A 27,425-nucleotide genomic window follows, 5' to 3' on the forward strand; every position below is an offset into this window, starting at 1 on the left:
ATTTTATTGACTGAATTATATCAGCAACAACAGATAAACTAATAGGTTGCAATGATATACGGATATACGGATATGCTATCTTAATTACGTGGAACTCTCTAATAATAAAGTTATTATAAAGTTACTTCCCGCCAAACAATGTGATCTATGTCCTTTTGCTACTAAGATAACAATGACAGGTAATCGATATTTGTCTTAAATGACGTCAAGTGAACGTGACGTGTCCATCGTGAATCTAACCACACCTATTTGTGACTTGTTCCACAGTGGGGCGACACGAATGTTCTCGATAACAAGTCGGGTGTTAATACAAGGTCAGCTCCTTTGTCCATCTGAAAATAAAGACAATGCATTGTGAAATAGGAGATTAATGGAGCTTTCCGATTGACGCTAGCTGGACGAAAAAGCTGGTGATATAAATGAGAGATCAAGAATTGAAGAGACCCTTAGCTTTATTTACCAAAAGGTATGTCATCAAGAACAAAATATAGACAATATGTATTTAAATGTTTTTTGTTTTTTGTTTTAAATCAAAGCACTATTGTTCATAAAAACAAATAGAGCCTGTACAATTTCGGGGAAAAAACAACTGAAAAGCAGTTAAATCTCATAAAATAACACCATTTATATATTCGTAACGCCTGTAGTCAAATACGTATAGAAGGTATCATAATGTGTTTAATTCCGAACAACAATTTGATAATACGACCAAAGCGGTGATTTGCCGAAAAGACGAGTGAGGTTTATTTAAATTTGCATCATAAATATATTGCTTACGTTGCCTGTACTACAACCCGGAAATGTCTTGGATAAGACCAACTCATCACCGACAACGTGTCCCTTGCACGTGCTGGTGTTGGCCAGAGTGATACTGGATACTGTGATGTCGGAGCGAAGCAGCAGAGCCAGTGTGATATTCACGTGTATGGTCCAATCGTCCCCGATACAGGAAGTCGTCACAATGTCATCATAGGTCAGCTCTGACGTGAACATTTATATCATGGTATATGTGTTATATGTGGCAGTGTATTGATATAAGACACTATAATAAACACGTTTAACTACAGCTTTTGTTTATACAACCTATCATGCTGTATTGTGTACTGTTGTACGCTGTACAACTGCGAATATTTACTCAATAAAACAGTTGACACGATCTAAACAATGTAACATGTGACAGCAGCGAGCATTTGTAGACAAAACGGTTTTATATTTATCCAGTGTAACAATTGGCATAGCTTTTTCAGCAAAACAGTATACAATCTAACAAGTGCTATAACAGCGAACAGCAGCAAACATTTATGCAATGTTACATGTGGCATAGCAGCAAACATTTAAACAATGTAACAAGTGGCAAAGCAGCGAACATTTATACAATGTAACATGTGTCATAGCAACGAACATTTTTACAATGTTACAACATGTATCATAGCAGCGAACATGTATACAATGTAACATGTTATATAACGGTGACATTTATACGATGTAACAAGTGGCATAGCAGCGAACATTTATACAATGTTACAAGTGGCATAACAGCGAACACTTATACAATGTTACAAGTGGCATAACAGCGAATATTTATACAATGTTACAAGTGGCATAGCATCGAACATTTATTTAATGTTACAAGTTGCCTAACAGCAAACATTTATACAATGATACAAGTGGCATAGCAGCGGACATTTATACAATGTTACAAGTGGCTTAACAGCGAACATTTGTACAATGTTACAAGTGGCAAAACAGCGAATATTTATACAATGTTACAAGTGGCATATTAGCGAACATTTATACAATGTTACAAGTGGCATAGCAGCGGTCATTTATACAATGTTACAAGTGGCATATTAGCGAACATTATACAATGTTACAAGTGGCATAGCAGCGAACATTTATACAATGTTACAAGTGGCATATGAGCGAAGATTTATACAATGTTACAAGTGGCATATTAGCGAACATTTATCGATGTTACAAGTGGCATAGCAGCGGTCATTTATACAATGTTACAAGTGGCATATTAGCGAACATTATACAATGTTACAAGTGGCATAGCAGCGAACATTTATACAATGTTACATATGGCATATGAGCGAACATTTATACAATGTTACAAGTGGCATAGCAGCGGACATTTATACAATGTTACAAGTGGCATAGCAGCGAACATTTATACAATGTAACATGTATCATAGTAGCGAACATTTATACAATGTAACATGTATCATAGCAGCGAACATTTATACAATGTAAGAGAAGACACAAGAGTGAACATTTTACAATGTAACAAGACGTAAAAAAACATATAGCGATAAATGTAGGATTGTGTAATACAGCAAATATTTATTATAAGTCTACCTACCGCTCCAAGCCATGCGAAACCCGGTGGAGTGGCCATTTTTGTTTGTCCTAAACCGTACCCAGAATGCCTTTCCCGCTAGTATTGGCAGGTGATCCGAAGAGGAGAAATGTCCTAAAATTTGTCCGTTTGGACTCTCTCTTATCTGTTGAAATATGTTATTGTTGTAATTTCAAACACAATCATATAATTTGAAATATAACAGTTATTAAACTTTAGCATGTTTTTAATACAAATGTTATCATTTGAAATACATCAATAGTATATAAACGAATAAACTACTAGTGTATAAACTCGTGAATTCAGGGGAGGGAACGGCAATATTATACAATACTTACCACATCCTCTACAGTATACAGAGAAAAAGGAACATGATACACCGAAATATGAACATTCAATTTGGTCACTAAGCAACTTATTATGTCTCATTTAAAATGAACACAAAGGTTAGGTCAAGTTAACAACTAAAATACTGAACACAATGTCAGTCATCAGTGATTACCTCAACTGAATCTCCCGGATCAGCCATCACCAAATCCTTAATCTCCAATTTGTATATGTGGGTGTCATCTAGTGGTTTGATGATGTACAGACAATCGGTATTGTCTGTATAATCATTAGGGTAGTTTGGACTAGCTATTTTACCGGCAGGTTCCATAAGTACACTGGAGCAATCTGAAATCATAAAATTGGCATGAGACAAAAAGTATTAAGTTCTCCTTAACGTCAGAATGCTATATTTCTAAGTTTTGTCACAATGATGCATACATGTATACTGTATGTTATTTATATTTATTATTAACATTGAGAAAACATTTTTTTTAACCATCTGAGAACATTTTTTTTTAAATTATCATTTGGTGATATTCAATGCCCAATGGGGTACGTCTTCCAAACACGTTTCGTGAACAACCCTGGTTTGTTTATATTTAACTAATGTTCGTTATATTTGTATTTAAGTCTTTTCACGTATGTCTAAAGTAAAATGTTCTAGTGGGATGTTCAGTTAAAGGAAACAATGTGATAACTGCTAATTAACCGTATAACACATATACATTTTGTACACTGTATTACTATACGAACTGAAACAGCTGACATAGGCTACGTCAGCAGACGTGCTCCTAGTCTCTGTAGATGAGCACTGTTTGATGTGGTCCTCCCACCCGCCACACCTTAGCCCTTCCATAGCAACACCGTGACCATCGGTCCGTCCAGGAGTGCCATGTAAAATCTGTGGAGCAGTATCTCTGTGAACACAAAAAGACAAATAGTATTAACATGTTGTACATTTCAAAAGAAGAGCTGACCAGACTACATGAAATAGTCAACAGCCTATTGATGGTGATGATCCAACACTGCGCATACAAACTCCCCAAAACAATTAATCAAGTCCTAATTAAGCTGTTTTTGGCCATTAAAATATGCAAATATGGTTGAGCACATCGTTTACACTCCATGTAAATGCTTCAACCTTAAAATAGACAACAGCCTATTGGTCGGAGTGATCCAACACTGCAAAAAAAAGTCTTGCCCAAAATCTTTAGCCTGAAGCTGCCTCAAAGCTTTAGCCAAGTCTAATTAAGTTGCCTTATGACAACAGTGTATGGAGTGTGGTGATCCAACACCGTCTGGAAAAAACTTGCACAAAAACTTAAACCCGAGTGAAGTGGGACGACTACATTGGCCCCCTATTCTTCGAATAGACGAGCTAAAAAGATGAGGATGGTGCCAAGCAATGATGTACTTGTATCTTTAAAACAGTAACATTTGATATAAACGACGACTTTATGACAACTTGACTGACAATGTAATGGAGATTATACCCATATCCCATGGATCTACAGAGTACTATGGCTTCATTGTTCCCGAAGATCGAACCATGTAAGGACAGTGCCCCGTCGAATCCTCCATTGGAGATTTGCACGCGACCACTTATTTCTGAACTTCCTTCAACAAGACGAACACTGACACCATCTGCAAATATGTTATATTAATATTTTTTAATATGAAGCACGTACAATCAGCATATACAAAGAAATGTGATCATTTTCATATTCTCTCACACCATTACACTCACAATTCATGAACACTTACACATCAATTCAATGTAGGGAATATCATAGTGGTTTAATCTAATATCGTGCATTTGTTTAATGTCGTGCATGATTATAACATACTTTGACATGTAATAGCAGGATTCGAACTTATTCAAACGTACCAGAACAGTCAACTCCAACGGCAATTTCACCACATCCGTTTTTGTCCAAATCTGCGGTACACATTCCAATGTCATTCTCGTAACCATGGCAACTTAGTCTTCCCACCGTCATATACGTTTGATTTCGTTGTGTTTGAAACGATCTCGGAGTAACGGTACTAAGTAAAGATATAATAGCATTTCAGATGTTTCTAAATAAAAAGATAATTGTTTTGGTTTTAAAAAAGGAAAATATAAAAGAAAGCTTCAACACGCAAGAACAAAAGCAGAATTTGAAAACAATACGAGAAGACAAAGAGATTTAGAAAAACGTAAAAGGAAAGAAATGACATCATGAACCATCAAAAAGACCCCTAACAATATATAAAACATGTTTATTACGACTGTTGAACAACAATTTACGTACATATTTGAAAAAATAGATTATCTCTCTATAATATGTGATGCAGGCTTTTTCGCAGTCTATCAATTTAGCACACCAGTATTGGAATTGTTTTTGTTGGAATGCAGAAGGTGTTCTTCCTGTACTGGAACATCCTTTGTGCTCTACCTGTACTGGAACATCCTTTGTGCTCTACCTGTATTGGAACATCCTTTGTGTTCTACCTGTACTGGAACATCCTTTGTGCTCTACCTGTACTGGAACATCCTTTGTGTTCTACCTGTACTGGAACATCCTTTCTGCTCTACCTGTACTGGAACATTCTTTGTGTTCTACCTGTACTGGCACACCCTTTGTGCTCTACCTGTACTGGAACATCCTTTGTGCTCTTCCTCCTGAACCAGAACGCCCGACGTGGCCTACCTGTATTGTCTAATGTAGCCTATCTGAACGGGAATGTCCAAAGTAACCTAACTGCACTAGGACGTCTAAACGGTATCGTACAAAACAGGCCACTGGCACATTAATCATGATTTCAGCTGTATTTGGTCGTCACAAAAGATCTACAGGTACTAAAATGTTCGACGTAGCCTACCTGTATTGGAGAGTCCTACACACAGGTACTGCGCTCCTATGGTCCCAATGTTCCCAACAGAACGCACCCCAGTGTCCATTATAAAACACCTCCAAACGCCCTACCCCGGGACTATCACCTCCAGTCAGACGAACATGGTTCCGTCCTATTAATGTAATACTGTTGTGTATTAAAAACTCGCCTAACTTTGATATCCAATTTCTTCGGAATTTCAATAGTTATAACTTTACAATAATTTGTTAATTTCTTACCTAGTGAAGTCGGAGCACAGCTAACTCCAACATCGTGAACATGGCTACATATCTGAGTTGCCCACAGGTTTTTTGCTTGACAAAACGTTAAATCTGCCTCATGTCCAGAGCAGACGGGATTTATCCTGAGTGCTGTTCCCGTCCCTTCGCCGAACCAAGCGTTATAAAATGTGGTTGGTGACGTGCTCCTATCAAACAAAAAGTTATTTACAACAAATAAACCTTTTGAAAACGAACACATACCCCATTAAATCGTCAAAGTGTTCACCTTGTTAATTTATGTTAAGGTTGCTATCGTTTCAGCTTTTTCCTTTTCAACTTGATCGGAATGAACGTAAAAGAAGAAGAAAATATCTGTTAAGATATGTAAAAATTGCTCTCGTTTATGAATTGTTATGCAGCTCAAATTGATATATAGAATTAGGTTTTACCAGTATCCGAGACTCCTGCAAACTGCTTCGGCGTCTGAACTGTCAAAACCACTGTCACAAATGGTGAAATTATTGTTTTCGAACTTCATTTGTAGGGTTCCTTCAGGGCCAATTCCAGACGCGGGTCTATGACTTTCTAGTGTCAGCTGGACACTTGCTGTACCATTAGGAATACATAATTTAGTTTAACAAGACAATTAGGGGATAGCATCATTGGAAATATTTACTTAAATAAAACTCATAATGATAGATGAAATGCAATGATAGATGCATAATTCAGGACAAAAAGTATATAACAAAAAAGATTGAAATAAAAATAATGATAAAACAAAACAAACAAAAAACCAAAACAATCGAAGCACTTCCATACAAATATGCTACATGCATGGTGGTAATATCCATCAAAATCGTCAGATGCTCTCGAGCATTTGTCCATTGGGTTACCGTTACACGAGACGCCTGCGTTGTTCCTGTGATCGCAGTCAGCGTTGAACTGCCATTGGCTGAAACAGTCACTGGTATCATATCCCTCCGCGTTGCAAGGGAAGTGTGCGGTAACCAGTGGCCCCTCCCCGTACCCAAATAGACTGTGTCCTAACGCCATCCCCGTCACCTGCCTAAGATAGCAATATACCGGGTTGTTATTTTTTTACTATTTTTAAAAATATTTCCATTGTCCTAGCTTTGTGTATTTTTCAACGATCCTAATAAGATAAATAAGAAGTTTAAAATTACCCAAAAATCAAATCAGTCAGTTTTATTAATTGTAATATGACAATTCAATTTTGCTTAACACAAGATTCAAAAAGGCTTTCTTCAAGAACTAATTGATTGTACCCAATATGGTCAACATTAATTTATAAATGAGGAACTAAATTGAATAAATTATGATAAATGTATTAACCGGCTGACAGGATATGTGGACAGGAGGTTACACACGGCCGTGGCGTCCTGGTCAGACCACGTGCGGTCACACACAGATAGCCACGTGTTGTTGTGGCGGATTTCCACCCTACCCTCCATTGAGTGAGCTCCTCCAACTAGACGCACAGGCACGGAGTCCATCACTGCAATATAATGAGAATGAAATTCTTGTTTATTAATCTTTGTCCTCCAATTTTTGAAGTTGCTATGAACTGCAAATAAGCCCAGAAAATGTGGAAAGTACGACATATGGGTAAAAAGCATACTTAGCGAGTCTGCTTCCCAACATTGTGAATGTAACTATATGTGATGTCATTTGATATGTGGAGCGAAGTGGAGAGAAGGAAACTATTATTTTGGAACAAATTGTGTTTAGGTGGTGCTAAGTTTTTATGGAAAACACTTTTTATTATTAGACTATGCCAATTTATGCATGGTAGTTCATCAACTACTCAAATATGATTTCTGCCTGATATTTATAACATAATGGTTAAATTTAATATAGAGTCATTTATCAATGAAACGTTTCATTAATAGATTTATATATGATTTTTATTACATAAGGTGGACAGATAAAATAAATACACGTGATGAACATAAGAGATATGCTGCTATCCATAGTGATCCGGGAATGAATCCAATATTGCAACTAAGCACTAAACAAATTTCTCAACAACATGTATGGGATCTAGTAGAGTAATTTGAATACTCAATATCTTGTGAGAATGAATTGGTTATATGTAAGATATGTGAGAAAACAAGTAAAGATATTGTGTTGCATTTTATATTAGAATGTCCAGGTTTATACTTAAGCCGTGATACAATGATGGATAGTGTTGTAAATGCTATAGAAGTATTGTCATATGTACGGTTTTCAGAACTAAGCATTAAAGACCAGTGCAGCTTTTTACTTGGCGATCATTCACATGTATACTTGACTGATATAGAGTGGGAAACACTAATGATAAATATGGCTGGAAATATCAAAGGAATGGTATGTGAGATGGAGAGTTTTCTATAATTAACCTATTGATGTATATATAAGTGTATACGTATATATGTAAAAGATGTATGAGGAATAGGTATTGTAGTGAACATTTTGTATTATGAATTATATAATTCAGTTATATGAATGTCAAATACGTCATTATTTAATACATTTACTTCTCAAAACTATGTTTATATATAAATTAAGACACATTTTGTAAAACTGTTTTGACATATGAAATCTCCTAAAGGAGGAAATAAAGAATGTCTGTCTGTCTGTCTGTCTGACTATACCTTGATTATATATTGGATATCTGGCTTCTTATAGCATAATGAAAGGAAGAAAACATACAATGTAACTATGTTCCATGTTTACCTGTTGTTACCACATGGAAGCGTACATTGACGGGTTTAAACTGTTAATGCATGCTCAGTGTAATATATGTAAATACTGCCAAAAACCGACGTTTGTATTTGTATATATGAATAAATATTAATAAAAAATAAAAAAAATAAAAATATAGATGTGGAAGGAAGTATATGTATAACTGAACTAATCGATATTCCCCTATTGTCAGTATGCGGAGGCATACTACTGCTGTCTAAACGGCAAGTCACGTACAGCATCTCATAGCCACCTCAGTTGTCGTTTGGCAGTAGTGGTCTGGTTGGGTGATTACAGTACATGAAGACACATCCCCGTCAGCCTTTATACAATCGGTAGTGCTGATCCATGCATCCTCATATATACTTTTAAAACTGGAACCTGTCGTTAGAATACCGCCACTGTGGATTATAAGAAAACAATCATATATATTTCTGTAATGCAAATCAGGCCGGGTTCATTCAGTCATGACTTTATGCCATATGTATGCACAATGCTTCCACAGGCATTATAAAATCTCAGTTCAGATGAAGCTTTAGCAATCGAAACTTTGTTATATCTCATCCTGGATAAAATATGGACTCAAATGGCGATATTGACCTTTTAAATCCTTGAACATTGCATATTCTCCTAGCATCATCTTCATTGAAGCTTGCATCACATACAGATATCCATTGCTGATTAAGGAGGATGTTCACCACTCCTTCCCACGGACCTTTCCCCCCGATTAACTGTATCGGATGTGGACCTAGTAATCAACATAAAACAGAGCAAATTTAACAAGCAAACGAAATGTATTTCAGAGTATTCAGAGTTCCTGATGTAAGGAAGTGACATCACTTCGATTTGACCTAGGTTTACATAGCGGGAGTTGTCGATGAAGCAGAAGACGCCTATCCTTATGGAACACCTGGTTTTGTTTCGTTGTACTTTCCAAGGATTTTCATGTTTTCTTTGTTCATATTTTGTCCTCATTTTATCGATTCATAGATTTCAATATGGTTTTTCAAACACTTCGATATTCTCTTATAATTGAAATGTGCACATTAAAATAAGGAATCAAATTTGTTAAGATTGTTTATCAATCCAGATAAAATAAAGATAATACTTTCAGTGATAATGTTAGCATATGCGATTGAATTTTTTTAAACTGTTGTTTATAAAATAAACTCTTTTAATAGAGGAACACAAACCACAGGACAGCTCAATGTCGTCATCGTGAGTACAGTTGGTAGCCATACTCCAGTGTGACAGTCCACAGTCGGACAAGGAACAGTTGACATCGGCCAGGAACATACGACCAGAACCTCGACTGAACTGCTTAGTGGTAAATATTCTGGGAAATCTGAATGGTCACACATATCATATATATTGTTTGATATTATATTTATATCATGAACAATTCCGAGATTAATACTTGTGAATAGTTCTTATCATATGGAGGGTAATATGCAATACAACTATTTAACATCATATATGTATGAGTATAAACAAGAAGGCACTTCAAAATATTAAATCTTTTAAATTTTAGCAACACGAGCATCGCCTTTAAGCTTTTCGTACCATAGGGTCATGCAAATAATCAATCAATGGATTCCATAACTTGTTCGTATGAAAAGAACATTTGCCTCTCAATCTCAAAATGTAATTGAATAAATAGCATTTTCCGTTGTTGTTTTTAGTACCGGCCTTGTTTGAAAAATGTCATGTTAATAGTTGAACATTCGAACTAAAAAAAGATAAACAGACAAAAGCCAATGACAGAACTATTGGTAAAAAGTCATTATATAAAGCATATGAAATATGCAATATCCAGTAGCTGAATACGATATCTATCTCACCAATCCAGTGAAATAAGAGTTAATGGTAATAAATACAAATAATGGACTTACGATATTGGATAGCCAAGTCTATGGCATATTACTCTCGCGTCATGGGTATCGAACCCCCGACCGCAAACGGTTCCCCATCCTACACTGTTACGTATCTCCAGTCTTCCCTCATATGGATGATGGCCCCCAGTCAATCGAATGTTGACACTATCTTCTGTGACTAAATAAAGGGTATACTAAGTTCTATAATAATTTTAAAGTCAAGACGTTTATTTTGCTTCTATTTCGCACTTTTGAAACCTTTCATTTTGGCCTCCAATATCGCCGTTTAAGTTATTAATGGAAACATGCCTGTATACCATATTGTTTATTTTTTAAGTCAAAATCTTCGATATTTGCTGATGCAAATGAATCAACATTTATTTGGCGCACTATGCCATGTAACATATTGTTATTACATATATTACACATAACAGCTGAACATCAAAGCCTTTCAACATTTAGTTACATGGATAACAGTAGGAATGATCATAGCAAGTTTAAATAGATTATCTTGGGGGATTTCTACCATCGTCTCCCCAACGCAACCCCTCCAAAATTAACCTTGCATAAGATCAAAAAGACGAATCCAAATAAATGATATTTTTATTACAGCATTTCACTGAAACATCCTCGGAATGAACACAGTTATTAGACCCCCAAGTATTTTGACGGAATGGACAGGTTCCTATGTCTGTTTCAGTTCCGGTACATGTCACATCATCCATCCATATTTGTCCCGATCCTTGCCCATATTTAGCATTGCCCATTGCAACTGAATTCCTGAAATATAGAAACCCATTAAATGTATACCATGTAGATATTTAAAACTTGTTTTTATGACGAATGTGTAGTAACTAAATTCTTATCGAGACTTTGCACATACTGTATCATTGATAAACGAATGTTGAGATTGTCGCAACAATAAACGAATGTAGATATATTATGCTTAAATACAATAAGTTGATCTATAGTCATAAAAGAAATCAGTGATTAATAAATTTGATTGAGATGCCGTGTTTAACAAAACTGTATGTAGATTACAATCAGACACAAGAATGAAGTATTAAATTGAACATTCATATTTTAGATTGCAAAATTATGTTTACTGGAAAAACCTTCGTGGACTTTGCCTTATTTGTTTCTTATTTTTCATGAATGAGCTTACAATAATATCAAGCGTACTGAATTTGAAAACCGAGTATTCTGCATACAACTTTAGCATCTGATTCCGCGAAACCATCATCGCATACGGTTCCCCAGCTTCCCCTGAACACTTCCAGACGACCTGCCTCTATAGAGGAACCATTCACCAATCGTATTGCGTTGGCATCTATAAAAGACAGAAATGGTATAATAAGAAAGGTTAGAAAAGACGTTTAACATTTTATTTATATGTTTCATATTTACCTGAAATTGTATCTTCCTCAAAATATATTTAATGTTCTACCAAGGCAACTGTGCAAAAGCACCACTGATTTTCAACATATATCTAGAATAGTTTAATTTGGTGTACCTCCATAAATATATACATCATCGCTGTTGGAGAAATGTTTTTACTCAGACTAATATCAAACAATGCTTTTCAATTGTTGTATGATAGCATACTTACTAATTAATCAAAAAAAAATCTGGTACCCTTTCCCTTTTTCCATTTTGCATTTCCAATATAATATCTAAGGATGTACGATATTGCTTTTGAGCATGGTTATTGATCAGTGGTATTTTCCAACTTTTGTTGATATATATTATTACATATCATATTATATATGTCTGTCACGTTAAATTCAAATCTGTATTGATTAGACTGTATTAGTAGCTATGACCTGTGCATATACATTCACGTGAAATTTTGGTCAGTGATTTCTGTGTTTCCTGATAGTGACTGCGAACATGCACAAATAGACTTAACTACAAGTGTGTTGTGTTTGTGTTTTACATGAGTATGTGTCTATGTGTATTTAATTACTACACAAAACTCCAACATCTTCACTATGAACACAGTTATGTTGCCCCCAGCCTAGGAATCTGCAGTCCTGTAAGTCATTTTCTGTTCCATTACATCCTACATCGTCCATCCAGATAGTACCGGAGCCCTGGCCGTAACCAGCAGCGGGTTTTATAACTGGATGTCTGCAAGTAAAACTTTTAAATTATGATTTCTCGGGCAGTCTTAAGTGCATTACCTCATTTTGTTTTAAATGTTTCACAAATCAAGGAATGTGGAATAATGTCATAATATAAAATGACATTATGATTAATAAACAACATTTTATTTTCACATAAAAGTCTCTTTTCCGAGTTTGAAGTTTACAAATTTTGAAATTTTACTAAAATGAAAAAAATAAAATCGTTGTTAAAAATGCAACAGTGTGACCAGTCCTAGACCTGCTATCATTATGCTGTAGTTCTGACCTTAAATGAAAGTAGGATTCTGTTGTATTTTACCTTCAGTGGGATGGGGATCTTTAACATAAATCAGCGGATAAATGTGTGTGGCAGATACAGCTTATATTATATTATAGTCGAATATTCGTACGAAGTTGAGCATAAGAGTGTTAGGCCAACTGAGAAGGACACACCCGTTTTTATTACAGCCTGAATACAGCGGGGGAAAGAACAATGGAAAAATATCATTAAACATGTAACTGTATTTTCAGTTGGGTCGGTTCTCTAAAACAATATCTTTATAAATTGGTAAAAAAATACTACCTGATAGTTTAACTTATCAATCCAATCTTTACCCAGAGTTGATTTCTTTAAACTCACTTGTGTAAGAGAGTGTTAAGAACGACAACTCTGGTTAGCGATTGCTAATCAATCATGAATGTGAGCCTGAAGATCTAGCCAATACATTTTGCAATCAAAATACAATATTTTAAATGTTGTCGTCGATGTAGGTACATGTATATATAATGAAGAAATCCGTAAAAGAAGTAAAAATGTGTTTTAAATGCGTTTCTGATCAGCGTAATGCTGTAATTTAATGTTATAATGATCTTTCAATAAAATTAAGGACATCTAATGAATAATTTCTCAAATTACCATACAGTACGTTTTTCTAACTTGGCTTATCACGCTAGTCAAACGAGTAATAGGCTTCCGATGTAGTAAGAAGCGTTGCGGTAAGTAATCCCACAGTATGACAATTGGTAAACAGTTTCAATTCGAGCAAATAAAATCTATGCAACCCTCGCCTTATTTTTGCAATGTATTTCAACACTACATGCTCTTATAAAAATATTAATCCAAATAATGCGGAATGTTTCAATAATACATGATATTCATTTTTTTATGAATTTATATGGTACGTGTATTAGTAGACGAGAAACTCACAGTGTGTTGTATCCTAGAGTACGACACACCACAATGGCATCGTCCATTTCGAAGTAATCATCACAGACCGTACCCCATGTACCACCATGGAATATCTCCAATCGTCCCTCGTATTCGCTCTGTGAAAGTCGAATAGGAAGATCTACAACCATATACAGGTAAACAATTTGCAACGATAAATTTGAGCACATGAGATCAACTCGTTATATCTAGCTTTCAATATTGTTTGATCATGCATATGTCAGGTCATTGGACGGCAGTCTCTACCGTGCAGCATATTTTAGAGATAGAGTCATATATCTTTTCATTGTGATGCTAGTGGGTATGACAACATGACACTTGTTTAGGACTATGAATAGTTATTATTCAAATATATATATTATATAATGTAAGTTACATTACCAATATTCCTGACTACATTCATAACTCGAAAAAATATGCAAAAAGTGAGCAATTCACAAAAACGAAAAAAATATTCATTGTTTCTTCCTGCCATAAACACCTGATACTTTCTACGTTTTTAATTCATAGCTGAACTTAGCCAATAAAGTACTGATCAGTTGTATTCTATAGTAGGAAAGATATTTTCTTCAGTAGTATATTTTCATATTGGAAGGCTGAAATTAGTGGTCAATAGGTTCTGTTGCAAGTTTTTCATAATTTGATTGTTTTTTGTAAACATTAGATGACTACATAACCTATATATATAAAATATTTAGAATAGGCGTCTCACACTCTCAGACACCCTATGTTCTCGCACAGGGGTCACAAGAATTATGTGGCACCATATGTCACACTTGTTTCTTTTTTATTTGAAAGGTAATTGTAAGGTATTGGGTTTGAAGGTAATGTCTGACATCCATTTGTAGTACCTCATACAAACATGACGGGCTATTAATTAGGAAGCTACATGCTAACATGACCAACATTACCTTTGATTTTCACGGAAATGTCTTTTGAGTAATTCAATGATCAAAAATATATCCTATTTATTTATTTCATTATTATTATTTAATTTTATATGCATATTGCAAACCTTTTTGATAAGTTCTTTGATAAAACATTTACTCATCAATAACTGACGTGCTTGGTATCAAGATGAGAAGTGGAGTGTGATTTTTAATACAACCGTAATCTACCGAAGGGGTCACATGATCAGTTCGGAAGGAGGTCAAGATGTCGATCGAGGTAAGTCATGTTCATGCACGAGTCAATGTTTTAACATGTGTTTATAACTGATTCAATCGTGTAAGGACTTTCAAATCTCGATCATTTACATTAAATATTCAGATAGAATACATTTCAGAACCTTAATTAATTAATATTCTGATATACAACCTTTTTTTTTGTTAAACTTTATGATGAAAGTCTGAACTAATATCTGTATTAACGAAAAGTTCTTCACTTAATCTACTGGAGAAAAAAACACAACTAAAGACAAACGCAGATTTAATGAAATTTCACAATTTTGCGTCCGAATATGGGGCTTGTAGTAACACTTTTGCTATTTACCAAAATTTAAAGGATTAATTATACATTATCGTAGTGTCATTTAAGTATGAAGTTTGTCTCGTAAAACGCTCTCCTGACAAAAAAATGACATTATTATAAAAATGACCGCTTGCCTTATTTGTAAACATTAACTTAAATTTGTCACGTATTATCCAAATTTACTAACCACAGCTCACGGCGACATCATGGCTGTGCTGGCAGCTGTGTACACCCCACCCGTTAAACTGACAGGAAGCCAAGTCCGCTTCAGATCCATGACAGCCCAGACCGGCCATCCAGATCGGACCCGTACCTGTACTGTATTGACGCTCCACACGTACGCTCCTGGTCAGCAAGGAGTTCATATCAACATGTACAGGAAGTAAAATGGTATAAATTCAATTATTCATTTTGAAATATTTACATTTTTACTGAACTAGGAAACAATATACCTACTAAACATTTTAAAGACATTTTATTTTTCTGCGGATCACAGGAAGTAGTTCTATTATATCCCATAAACCTCAACAAAATAGGATTTAATCCCTAAATATCACTTTCTCTTTTAGAAATATCTCTAATTCTTTCAGATATATCTTTATTACATTTAAAGATGTTTTAATAAGCTAATAATATGAGACATCATTAATTTATTAAAGTTTTATTTATTTCTTTTAAAGATGTCTTATTTTCTATTAGAATTAAAGAGATATCTATAACAATAAAAATATATCCATTTAAGAGGTTTCAGTTCTACCTACAAGTTGTCCATGAGAGGTTCAACAGAATGTTGTAAAAAGTAACAGTACGATACTTGAAAACCTGACTGTATATAACTACTAAAGTGTTTTCCTCCGAAGTACGATCATATACACAAAGGAATTTACCACTTTTGACTTACTCTAGACACTATTCATCAGTAAGAAAGATAAAAATAACAATAAACTATCAAAGTGTTAACAAAACCACATTTCGAACTCAAAATCGAGACAACTAGGGCAAAATAAGAACAACGGAAAGATTTACAAAATTTCAAGAACAAGTTTATCGCTGAAGAAATTTTACAAAAAATACAGCATGTGCGTGGTGAAAAGGAAAAACAGGAAGCCAGGTCAACCTCAGATCCATTACAGCCCAGACCGGCCATCCAGATCGGACTCGTACCTGTACTGCATTGACGCTCCACACGCACGCCCCTGGTCAGCAGGGAGTTCATATCAACATGTACAGGAAGTTAAAGGATAGAAATTCAATTATTCATTTAAAAAAAAAATCTTTTAGGAATATCTCTTATTCTTTCAGATATATAAATGTATAAGTTCAAAATTCGATAATATAATCATACGCGGTACTTTTGTTTCCTTACCAAGAGTTTTCAGGTCTACTTACAAGTTGTCCATGTGAGGTTTACCAAAATGTTGTAAAAAGTAGCTGTAAGATACTTCAAACCCTGACCGTATATAATTAAAAGTGTTTTCTTCCTATTTAAGAATATATACACATATGCACAGAAGAATTAACGAACTGTAGGCACTAGATATCAGTATTTTAATTATTGAGTAACAGTCCAGTGGATTACCATACCATTACCATGTGTATCAAAAATAAATTTCTAGCTTAAAGACAGCGTGTGGAATTTAATGATTAGAGGTCGTATGTCGCAGAAAAAAGACATAATTAACCATAGCGTCAACAAGCAAACAGAAAACAAAAGACTATGAAAAAATATATGTGATGCAAAAAGGTAAACGTTTCCTGTGCCAAGCAAGGCCCACGTTATGATGTCTGCTCTCATATCTATAAAAGTATATATGTCATGAAGACATGGTAAACTTGTTTTTATTTCTGTCAGACTCAAAAAGCGGCCATGATGTCACAACGACCGCACAATTACTGTACCATTAGATTCAGTTAAGTATCTCTCGAGAACAACCTGGTACTAAGAGCATGATCTGAAGAAGCATGAATTAATAGTAAGATGTAAACTCCACAAGCATAAGTAGGTATCATGTTACTACTAAGCAAAGGAAAGTTAACTTTTGTGAAAGCAACATTTAACCACTGAACACGACAAGTATGGTGCTTGGCTAAGGGAATACTGTTACTGTTGTGTATGGATATACACCTAAACCCAGGCCCAAACATAAGTAGTTATCAGGACTTATCTGACAACATAAACATTGGTAATATTTGTTCATTATTAAATAAAACTGATCTAATTGACAATGAATATGGTGACTGTGATATTATCTGTGTTAGTGAGACTCATCTGAATCCTTCAGTTGCTGATGATGACATCCAATTAATTGGATTAATTAAATTAATACTAAGAATAACATAATTGTTAAACGTAGATTAGACATGAAATCTGATGATGTTGAGGTTGTCTGGACAGAAATTAAGCAGCAAAATAAACAAATGCTTATAGGATGTTTATATAGCTAATGATAAAATATGGATGAATAACGAAATCCGGCTGAAAATGAGACAGAGAAATAGACAACATTATAAGGCTAAGCAAATAAATACTGCCACCTCGTGGGATAAATACAGACAATTACGTAATTTAGTTATTTCATTGATTAGAGATGCGAAACAAAATTATATCTTAGCAAATTACAAAATTCTCTTATTGACAAAAATATCCCTCCAGGTAAATGGAGGAGAATTGCCAAATCTGTTCTTACCTCTAAAAAGGAAAATGATACTGATTATCCTTTGGAATTAATGGTGAATTAAAAGTGCATCCTGAAGATAAGGCGGAAACATTTAACTATTTTTTCACATCTATTTCTACATCAGATAAAACTATTGAAGACATCTTCCAAATCCTCCTCCTTTACCTCATCAACTATCTAAAATAAATATTACTGAGCAAGATGTTTATGACCAACTTCTTGAATCTCTTGTAAAGCAATTACATATTCTTTTTAATAAATCAGTGGAATCCGGTCAATTACCTAAAGTCTGGAAAAATGCCAATGTCACAGCTGTATATAAGGACAAAGGTGAGAGAAGTGACCCATCAAACTACAGACCTATTTCTATCACTCCTCTGTTTAGTAAAATGCTTTTAAGAATTATATTCAAATATTTGTTTAATTATCTTTCAATAAATCATATAGTTTTTAAGAACCAATATGGATTCCTCCCCCAAGAATCTACAGTACACCAGCTATTAGCAATATATGATTCAATTCTTAATCAACTTGATAGAAGAGTAGAGGCCCTAATTGTGTTTTGGGATATATGTAAGGCCTTTGATAGGGTCTGGCATGATGGACTTGTGTACAAATTGAAAAAAATGGTATTGAAGACAATTTTTTTAATGGCTTTCTAATTATTTAACTGATAAAAAGCAACGAGTAATAATTGATTGGGACTAGTCTTCTTGGCGTACACTTACAGCCGGTGTCCCACAGGGCTCGGTCCTCGTGCCATATTTATTTCTTTTATTTATAAATGAAATAGAAAACGAAATTGAGTCAAATGCAAAATTCTTTGCAGATGATACCTTACTATTTGAACTTATAGAAAATGATAACAATACTGCTGCTGAAATTTTAAACAATGATCTCAATAGAATATCTATCTGGGCTCATAGATGGGGTATATTATTTAACCCTAATAAAACAGAAGCTCTTCTTATATCAAGTAAATTAAATGCAGATGAAATGCAACCTGATCTCACATTTCTTAACAATTTTGTGGTAAATGTAAAAAAGCATAAACATCTGGGTATTTTTTTAACAGCCATCGTTTGTGGTCTGGTCACATCAATTTCTTATATAATAATACTTGTTATAAGATGCATATATTTAGGTCACTCAAACATCTTCTTGAATCTATCCAGCTAGATGCTGCTAGAATAGTTACTGGTCTCCGAATAGGTACTAGTCATGAAATCATCTATAATGAAATTGGATAGGATACTCTTAAGAAACGTAGAAAGGATCAGCAGCATATATATATATTTTTTAAATAATCAACCATGTTAGTCCTAATTATCTTTTTGAATTGTTGAACCTTACATAGTCAGCAATGAAGCTGTGACTCATCATGTCCGACATCAACGTATATTTGAACCACCAATTTGTAGATTTAATGCATATTTCAACAGTTTCTTTCCTAGCATAATGTCTTGGTGGAATAGACCTGAATGTAACTATTATAATTTGAGATATATTAGTGAACTCCAAAAACAACTTGATCGTCATGCCATACCCCAAAATAATGAAGATATATGTACATGTACTAAGATTTTTAAATATCAAGGGACTAGATCTTTTAACATAATATTATGTCTACTTCGAAATCGTGCAAGTCAGTTGAACTCTGATCTCTCTAGAGACCACCTTAATGATAATCCCTCCTGTATATGTGGTTACAACAATGAAGATGTGAGTCACTTCTTTCTGCATTGCCCTAGATATATGACTCAAAGACAAAATATGTTAAAATCTCTGTCTCATTTACAGCTTGACACAAATTTAAATTTACACTTAAACTTTGACCTAAACATTTATGAACATTTTATGTTTAATATTAATACATTAACTAAAGGAAATAGTTTCCTTAGTGAAGATCTTAACTCTTCTATTCGTGTTTGTGTTCAGAGATACATACAGAATCAACCAACATATTTTGAATATTGTGTATTCATGTATATATGTATGTATGCATATGTGTATGTATGCACGCATGCATGTATGTATGTGTGCATGCATTCATGTATGTATGTATCCATGTATGTTTGTGCGTGCGTGCATGCATGCATGTATGTAAGTATGAGTGTATGTATGTTTGTACATGTGTATGTATGTATGTATGTATGGTGTCTCCTATCATCATTAGTACTGATGTAATTCTTATGTTCCTAAAGCATGTATGTAAATATTCATAGTTCATTATATTGCTATTGTTTGAGATGTACCTCCTGGGAGAGGGCTTGTATAGGCTTTGCCTGTTGCCCAATTTCCATTAAATCTGATTGATTTAATAAAATACACCATGTATTTTGAAATGAAATGCATTGGTTTCATCAATTCTGAACCGTTAAAGCAAAGCCTGATACCATACCTTGCCGGCGATCCGATCATACGACAGACAACTCTAGCTTCCGGAGTATCAAACCCGTCCGAGCAGACGGATCCCCAGACACCGTCATGGTAGACCTCCACCCGCCCGTCCCACTTCCTCCCGTTTACACTCCCAACCAGTCTCACCTGCGTCAGGGCTGGTAAACGAGAATGAACATCGGCAACATATTGTATCGCACTAAGTATATCGATTGATAAACGTTACAATATTCTCCTGTTTTATCTGTCTCAACTCCAGGGTAGAGAGTTAGGAAAGTGATATTTATCTCGTTATTTGTTTTTTACAACGAACCTCACGCGTGTACCCTACAGATTGAGATACTGTATAAAAGTACTTAATTTTGCCGTAATTATATTTTAGCTAGGTTCGCGGTAGCTATTAATTATCATACTGTAAAATAAATCAGATGAGACCCAAGGACCTTAACAGTCACCTTTGAAAAGTCTTAATGCTGTATTTTAGAGGAGGTTTTAAATTTATTTGGGGAAAACGTAGGCCTACTCTTAACGTAGTTGTACAAATGTGATTGATTAGTTTATATAAAGTAAAGTAGCAAATCAAAATGAGAAGTTTCCAGCAAATTCAAGGTGTCTGTTAAAAAGACCGGTGAGTGGTCGGCTAATAGCTTGGTTTAGAGTGTCCACTTTGATCTGCAGTTACATGTGGGCTAAGAACTAAGAAATTGTTCGCAGGAAGATTGGAGTCAAAAGCTGTATCATAAAGAAATCAAAAATATCACAACCAGTCAGAGCTCAAGGTGATGATTTGGATTTTGAATCGGTCTAATAAGTAAGAACTCTAATATAAGGACTTATGCCAAGCATTTACACCAAGTTTTGTTGAAGGATGTGTTGAACGTCTGTTTTTAATTTTAAAAACACCAACTTTAATTTTGTCGGGCCTTTATAAGGAATATTTGCACCAAGATTTCAACCCAATAGCTGTAACCGTTCTTAGGAAGTAGAAAATGTCTCAGCCAGTCAGAACCCATGGAAGCCATTTTTAAGTTTGGACTGGCCCAACATTAAGACCACTTTGTTGGGACATAATAACGATCATTCTCAGAAAGGATAGAGTTATTAGCTTCGTAAGTCTTGAGATGAATTCGGAAACGCCTAAATAAAGGATGGTACAGCCATTTTGGATTTCTTACCGGCCAAAACAAAAAGATAAGGAAACTTTGTTTGGACTAAAGAAATAAAGTTTAGATACACTATCATTAGAGGTTACTAGAGATTTTTTTAATTTCGTTATAACTTACCATCTGTTCGGATCACACACAGAACGGATATCTATGAAAGAAAAAACTCACAAATCAATTGATAAGAAATTCCCAGAAATACAAAGTAATAAAGCACCTATTTAGATGTTGTTTGTCAATGCAGAAAGCCGAACAAAGTCAACATTTTATTGTACCATATGGCTATTTTGTCATCAGTGGTACTAAAAGTGAAATAGAATGAAAAATCATGTCTTCATTGCTCCGAAATATATATATCATAAAACAAAAGGGAAATAAAGAATTCAAAGTGATATCGAGAGACATGTTGGGGTAATGGTACTTATCTTCAATAAGATTCATCAGTTATGAAATATGTGATATCAAAGTTTTACTTTCTACACAGGCAACCCGTTTAATATATACATTGTTTGTGGAGAAAGTAAAACTTTGAAATCGTAATGGTACTTAGAAAAATGTTATTTCCCAACCAAATGACGTTATGTCCCTCTGTGCACAAAGAAAACCATATCAATTTTAAACCAAGTGTTAGCAGTTTAAATCTGATATTTATTGTTTATCGCTGAAGTAGTAATGTGAATATATAATTACACAGGGAACGTATGACGTTGTCGTTTGAAATACATGTATAGAAACGGAATTTAGTGTTTACTTTAGAATTACTTTTCATCGCACTAACACAGCATTATGATATTGCAAAGGTAACACTTTTAAATCTATAGAGCTTGTTTTCTTTTCCAAACGCTATTGTTTTCGCGAAAAGGTACATTAGCACTGGTCAAACATTGATAAAAAAAAAAAAAAAAAAATGACTTACGAAAAAAAACACCNAACACCAAAATGTATTTGCCTTTTTTCCTCGTCTCTTCATCGTTTGTCGACATTGCGTCCTTGATTGTCCACATTGAAATGACACTGAGCACTAAGAGGTATATGCTGATAAGCAATGCCTATATGCCAAGGTAGAAACCTTTCGCTTATCAACAATACACATTGTATCTCTATACAGTAATACTATAACAGTTTATTTGTATTACCATACTACAACTAATTTTTCAATTATAAAGCTGTCGTTGTATCTTTTGTTACTTTATCATTGCTTTCTTGATTTTCTCCCACCTTTGCGAATGTAAGACACACAGTCCCATAACTCTATCCATCATAGGTGCACCAAGTGACCCATGTTCGGAAACTACATTATTTTCCAAATCGTAACTGCGGAGTGCATACAAACAAACGTTTCAGCACCAGATCGGCTGACATACAAATGTGACGTCATTTCGATATGATACATGATGTCATAAATTCTAATTTTGGTCAGCGGAAAAATAGCTGCAAGCATAACACAATCAACTTTTAATAACTTGCCGAGGAGCAATTCCAGGCCTTTTTAATTGTATAGTATACCTTTTCATGCTTTCCAAATATGTCCTTGATTAATTTGTACAGAATTTAAAAAAGCAATTATAGTTGTTGGCGCATCCACAATGTCGTGGTCAATCTAAACAGATTTTTGGGTAAGATGTGTGAGTCAAATATTATGTAGGTTACTTTGGGGCGGGAGTAGAATTTCCATATCCCACAAACCTACATAGGATACACTCTGTCAATAATGTTAAGGTTCATCAGTGTATTCTGTAACTAATGATAAACCCATTTACAGATAATTTGATGTGATAAGAATACCAACGAAAAATTGGTAATGCAAATGTTTTATTTAGATAAAGTGACTTATTTGTGAATTTTTGTCAAAACTGCGCTAATAACATTCGTATAAGGATAACGTCTATTTGTGTTGTGCCATGTCTGGTTTTAGTCAACATGTTTTAATTGACAATTTATATGAAAACAGTTAAACCATAACAATGTTTCATTCATGTTGTTATGATTCTGTTTGTCTACATAGATAAAAATAAAATAAAAAATAAAATGTTATAGCTTCAATAACTTGACATTGATTTAAGCATACATTGTCAATGTTCCTGTAACTATCCGTCAACAATCATAACATATCACAGCAACTGTGGAGGGATCTGTCTCCGACTACAAGTGACATCATCACGAGGCGTCATGTCTGGTATCACATATTATGTCAGGAAAGCTTACCCATCCGTAGATCCTTATTCACCCCCTGTTTATCTGGGGTTATTGATGCCTTAGAGAACACAATGCGAATCACCTGAAATATTGCTTTAATTCCATGAATAGTTTGTAGCTTAAATATAACACTGCAAATCTCTTTAACTTACTTTGTATTTACGTTTGCATTAAACGAGGTATTCATGTGAAGCCAAAACAAAATACTGTGACGTTGACTCAAAAATGGTGCTTTATCTGGTCGTGGTAAAATAACTGGAAAACGATATCATTTGAAATGTGAGTTAATTAAAACATTTGAAGAGTTGTCTTCCTTCGACCAACTGGTAATGTCAGCATGGTTTGTCTGCTGATTTATTGGCATAGCTATAGCTGATTTCCTGAATATTCCGTATTTATTATTTAATTTTTGTAATTTTTTGCGATCGAGTTTAGATTAATAGGATTAAAACTAAAAAAAACACGTAGTTTAATAATCAAACTGGTGGTTTTAATTAATTTAGACAAATTTAAAAATTAATTGAAACTGACATTTTTTACATGCTCTTCTAATTGTAGGTAGATTTGTAATACATTCATCTGTCACCATCAGCAAATCCCTGGCGTTATGATTATTAAATGGTTGCGATGGTAATATCTTTGCAATGTTTTATCAAATGTCTGTTCAGGGGAAGGTACTCTGTTTCTTATTAATTAATATCCGCCAAATCTGGATATACACCTGGCAGATATATTTGTGTATGTATTATATACGCCATACTTCATATATAGCATGGTTGTTTCATAACTTTTTATTACCCCCTGCAGCTTCTCTTAACACTTTAGGAAATAGCAACTTTTGTGTGCGGGTTCACCTTCAATAATGTTTTGATACCTCCTCTGTTCCTGTTTTTCTTCACCGACTTTGAGTTTTGTATTTATCTATTTGTTTGTCTTGCACGATATTTCTGTATAAATATAGATGTATTTATGTATTTTTTGATTGTATAACTTTATATTTATCTCTTCGTATTCATCTTTGCAAATTTTGTTTTTTTGCATGTAAAGTCAAACATCAATAGGACGCCCCTCATCCCATTTGCCACGTCGTTTAAACGCCAACATATTCAATTTTCCTTTTCCGTATTTCTTAAGGACTCATAAGTGTTTTTCAGTTTATCACTTAACCCCTTTATAACGCCAACATTTTTCTGTGTAAGTTGCAATATAACGGTAATTTACTGTCTATTTTTTTATTTTCGTAATTTACCTCATTTTAAACTAGAATTTACATGAAGAAATCTTGCCTGTGCAGAAATTTCTTTTTACTATTTTGAGCATGTACTTAACTCTTAACTCATCTTCTTTTATGTTATCTTTTTGTGCGTATATTTTTTGTTAATCTTTTTTATATACAAACGTTTCGTTTGTTGTATTATTTCGCACTTTTGCTGTTTTCACATTTGTACTTTTGTATTCTGCCTCTATCTGACGTATCTGTTGTAAGTGGATATTTGTATGTCCAATTTATGACTAGGTTTAACAACAATGTTGATCTATTCAAGACCGCTTGCTGTGTACAAACAATATCGAACGGGCGCTGTTGCATGATTATAGAAATTCATTCTGTGGAAAGCTAATCAACAAGTATAACCAACGGATTTCAACGTTATTGTTATAACAAAACCAGCATGTAATCAGCAGAGCTGACATGATTCCACGACAAATGTGCAGCAGATGATTTCTTTTTCAAATGCAAGCTAACAATGATGATACTGGAAACAATTTCCTGTGAAATATCAAACCGCGATATATACAGTAGTAGTGTAATGTATAACCGTACATAACAAATCTTACATGAACCGCTGTTGAATGTAGTCAACCAGAACAGTAAACAAGAAAAAACAAAAGGTTCCAACATTACATTTAGCATGAATTTTATTTCAAGTGATGCAAACTATACGTGTGAAGCTCGACTTCAACACTATGCAAACCGATAAATATATTGTTCATCATTCTAATCAAGATAGATTATGAAATTAGAAAAGAATCTGCTTAAAAGTATTTAATATACTTTAAATCGCTTTAATCACTTTCCTATCGCGAGAGATTCATTTTCTCATTACGTCATTCGCCAATCAAAACTCTTTGTAATGCTTCCAGAAATAATAACTATCCAATTATTAATTATTAAGTATTTACTAAAAAAATCGCAAATGAAGTACATGCTAAATTAAATTGATTTAAAATACATCATTATATAATAACGATTCTTTTATATACTCCAAAAGCGTTATTTATACCCTTGTAATATTAACACAGTGTTCGTAACACAAAGATCGTCTAATCAACATTCCATGTATAGCTTAATAGTTCGCCTTACTACAATACAGTTCTCTAACGTACGTTGCCAATTTAATCACATAAGTATCAACATATTATGTGAACACAACTCGTGGAGGGAATGAAAACGTTTCTAATCTCATGATTTAAAAAGACATTATGAGAGTCCACTAGTTCTAGACAGACTTACAAACAGTCCTATTAATTACCTATTACATATAGTCCATCAGTCCCGATGACCGTACATGACTTAGCTTACCTACCTGTTGACGTGAACTCAGTGTTGCCATGTTGCCGCATTCTGCTTTCTCCTACCTTTTGAGTGAAAATAACTAGTAGTTGTTATTTATATTCTATTAAACGCCAAATGTCCGATTGTCAATGACTTTTAGAAGGTTTAGAAAAAGATAGTAAGCATGCAATGTGTGGTATCAATGTGATGTTTCAACAATGAAATATATGAATCTTTAGCTGGTAATACCCATACAATGTACCAGTCACACTGATGATTACTGTCAAATATAAACTGTCTCACTCCTGTGTGGAAAATGTTAACTGTCACGGTCGGTTCAAATTGGGTAAAAACGACAGAACGTACAAGATATTGCACATTATTTTTAATTCAATTTTTCCGTATTATTAAAATCTTTTCATAATTCCACTACATGCACAATTTGCAAACATTGCAGAAATCGAGTGTATGCTTACTGTATAAATGATAATAATAATGACACCAAAACAAGAGAGTTAAGGATATATATTGTTTCGTGTTAAGGATATCTATTGTTTCGTGCTAACTTGTACAACATTTTTTTTATCAGCATAACAAGTTATTAATTAATGATAAACCTAACGCTTGCCAATTAAAATTATGTAAATGTATACATGAAAATACGTTCACAAATTGTATAAAACACATATTACTTTCACCTAGCTAGGCTTTAGTGGTGTTGTCTAATCTCATCACATGTATTTTAATTTCAGATTTTATCTTATATTTGTTTTCTATTGTTTTTGTATGAGATAAGGTTATATGCTACCTGGAACATCTGTTATTGGCGTTTATTGGCGTTTGGTATTAAGGTTATGTGCTGTTACACATTATCTTTGGGTTTTTTTGTGTATCTTAAATAAGGATAATGCTACTTTACTCATTTTATCTGTGATTTGAGTTTGAAATAAAGATACAGGTTCCTTACAAATTATATAGTTGGTTTGTATTAGAAATACTGATATATGATGGCACCTTACACATTATACAAGTGATTTTTGTTTTAAATGATACTTTTGGCGTTTTACAGTATGCTTACATCCTTGCAAATTATGGGCGATGTGTAATTTCAATTATCACTGTGATAACAGTGAAGTAGTAGATGTAGAGAATAAAACATGCCTTTTTCCAAATCACACCCAGCATCAACCCGAGATTCCAA

General features: G+C 34.1%; 2 protein-coding genes across 3 annotated transcripts in view; both read right to left on the reverse strand.

Moving 5' to 3' along the window:
• Window positions 1-26,282, reverse strand: LOC110445738 (deleted in malignant brain tumors 1 protein-like). Its single transcript, XM_021490517.1, has 24 exons — window positions 26,256-26,282; window positions 21,595-21,625; window positions 20,313-20,469; window positions 15,421-15,578; window positions 13,743-13,884; window positions 12,376-12,539; window positions 11,592-11,739; window positions 11,020-11,189; window positions 10,428-10,587; window positions 9,729-9,880; window positions 9,136-9,283; window positions 8,773-8,936; window positions 7,144-7,306; window positions 6,684-6,856; window positions 6,240-6,396; window positions 5,809-5,996; window positions 5,558-5,702; window positions 4,581-4,738; window positions 4,186-4,336; window positions 3,446-3,609; window positions 2,865-3,037; window positions 2,366-2,507; window positions 778-980; window positions 1-332 (listed from the first exon to the last, which is right to left on the reverse strand). Exons 1-24 carry the CDS (start codon window positions 26,280-26,282, stop codon window positions 246-248), a joined length of 3,525 nt encoding a protein of 1,174 aa, XP_021346192.1. The 3' UTR covers window positions 1-245.
• Window positions 25,579-27,425, reverse strand: part of LOC110445678 — a 56,649-nt gene continuing 54,802 nt past the window's right edge. For both annotated transcript variants that reach the window (XM_021490427.1, XM_021490426.1), the window contains one exon: window positions 25,579-27,385. The gene's annotated coding sequence lies outside the window, so the exon portion shown is untranslated. The remainder of the gene's footprint in view (window positions 27,386-27,425) is intronic.

Source organism: Mizuhopecten yessoensis, unplaced genomic scaffold (genome assembly GCF_002113885.1).
Source record: "Mizuhopecten yessoensis strain PY_sf001 unplaced genomic scaffold, ASM211388v2 scaffold2329, whole genome shotgun sequence".
Classification (NCBI taxonomy): Eukaryota; Metazoa; Mollusca; class Bivalvia; order Pectinida; family Pectinidae; genus Mizuhopecten; species Mizuhopecten yessoensis.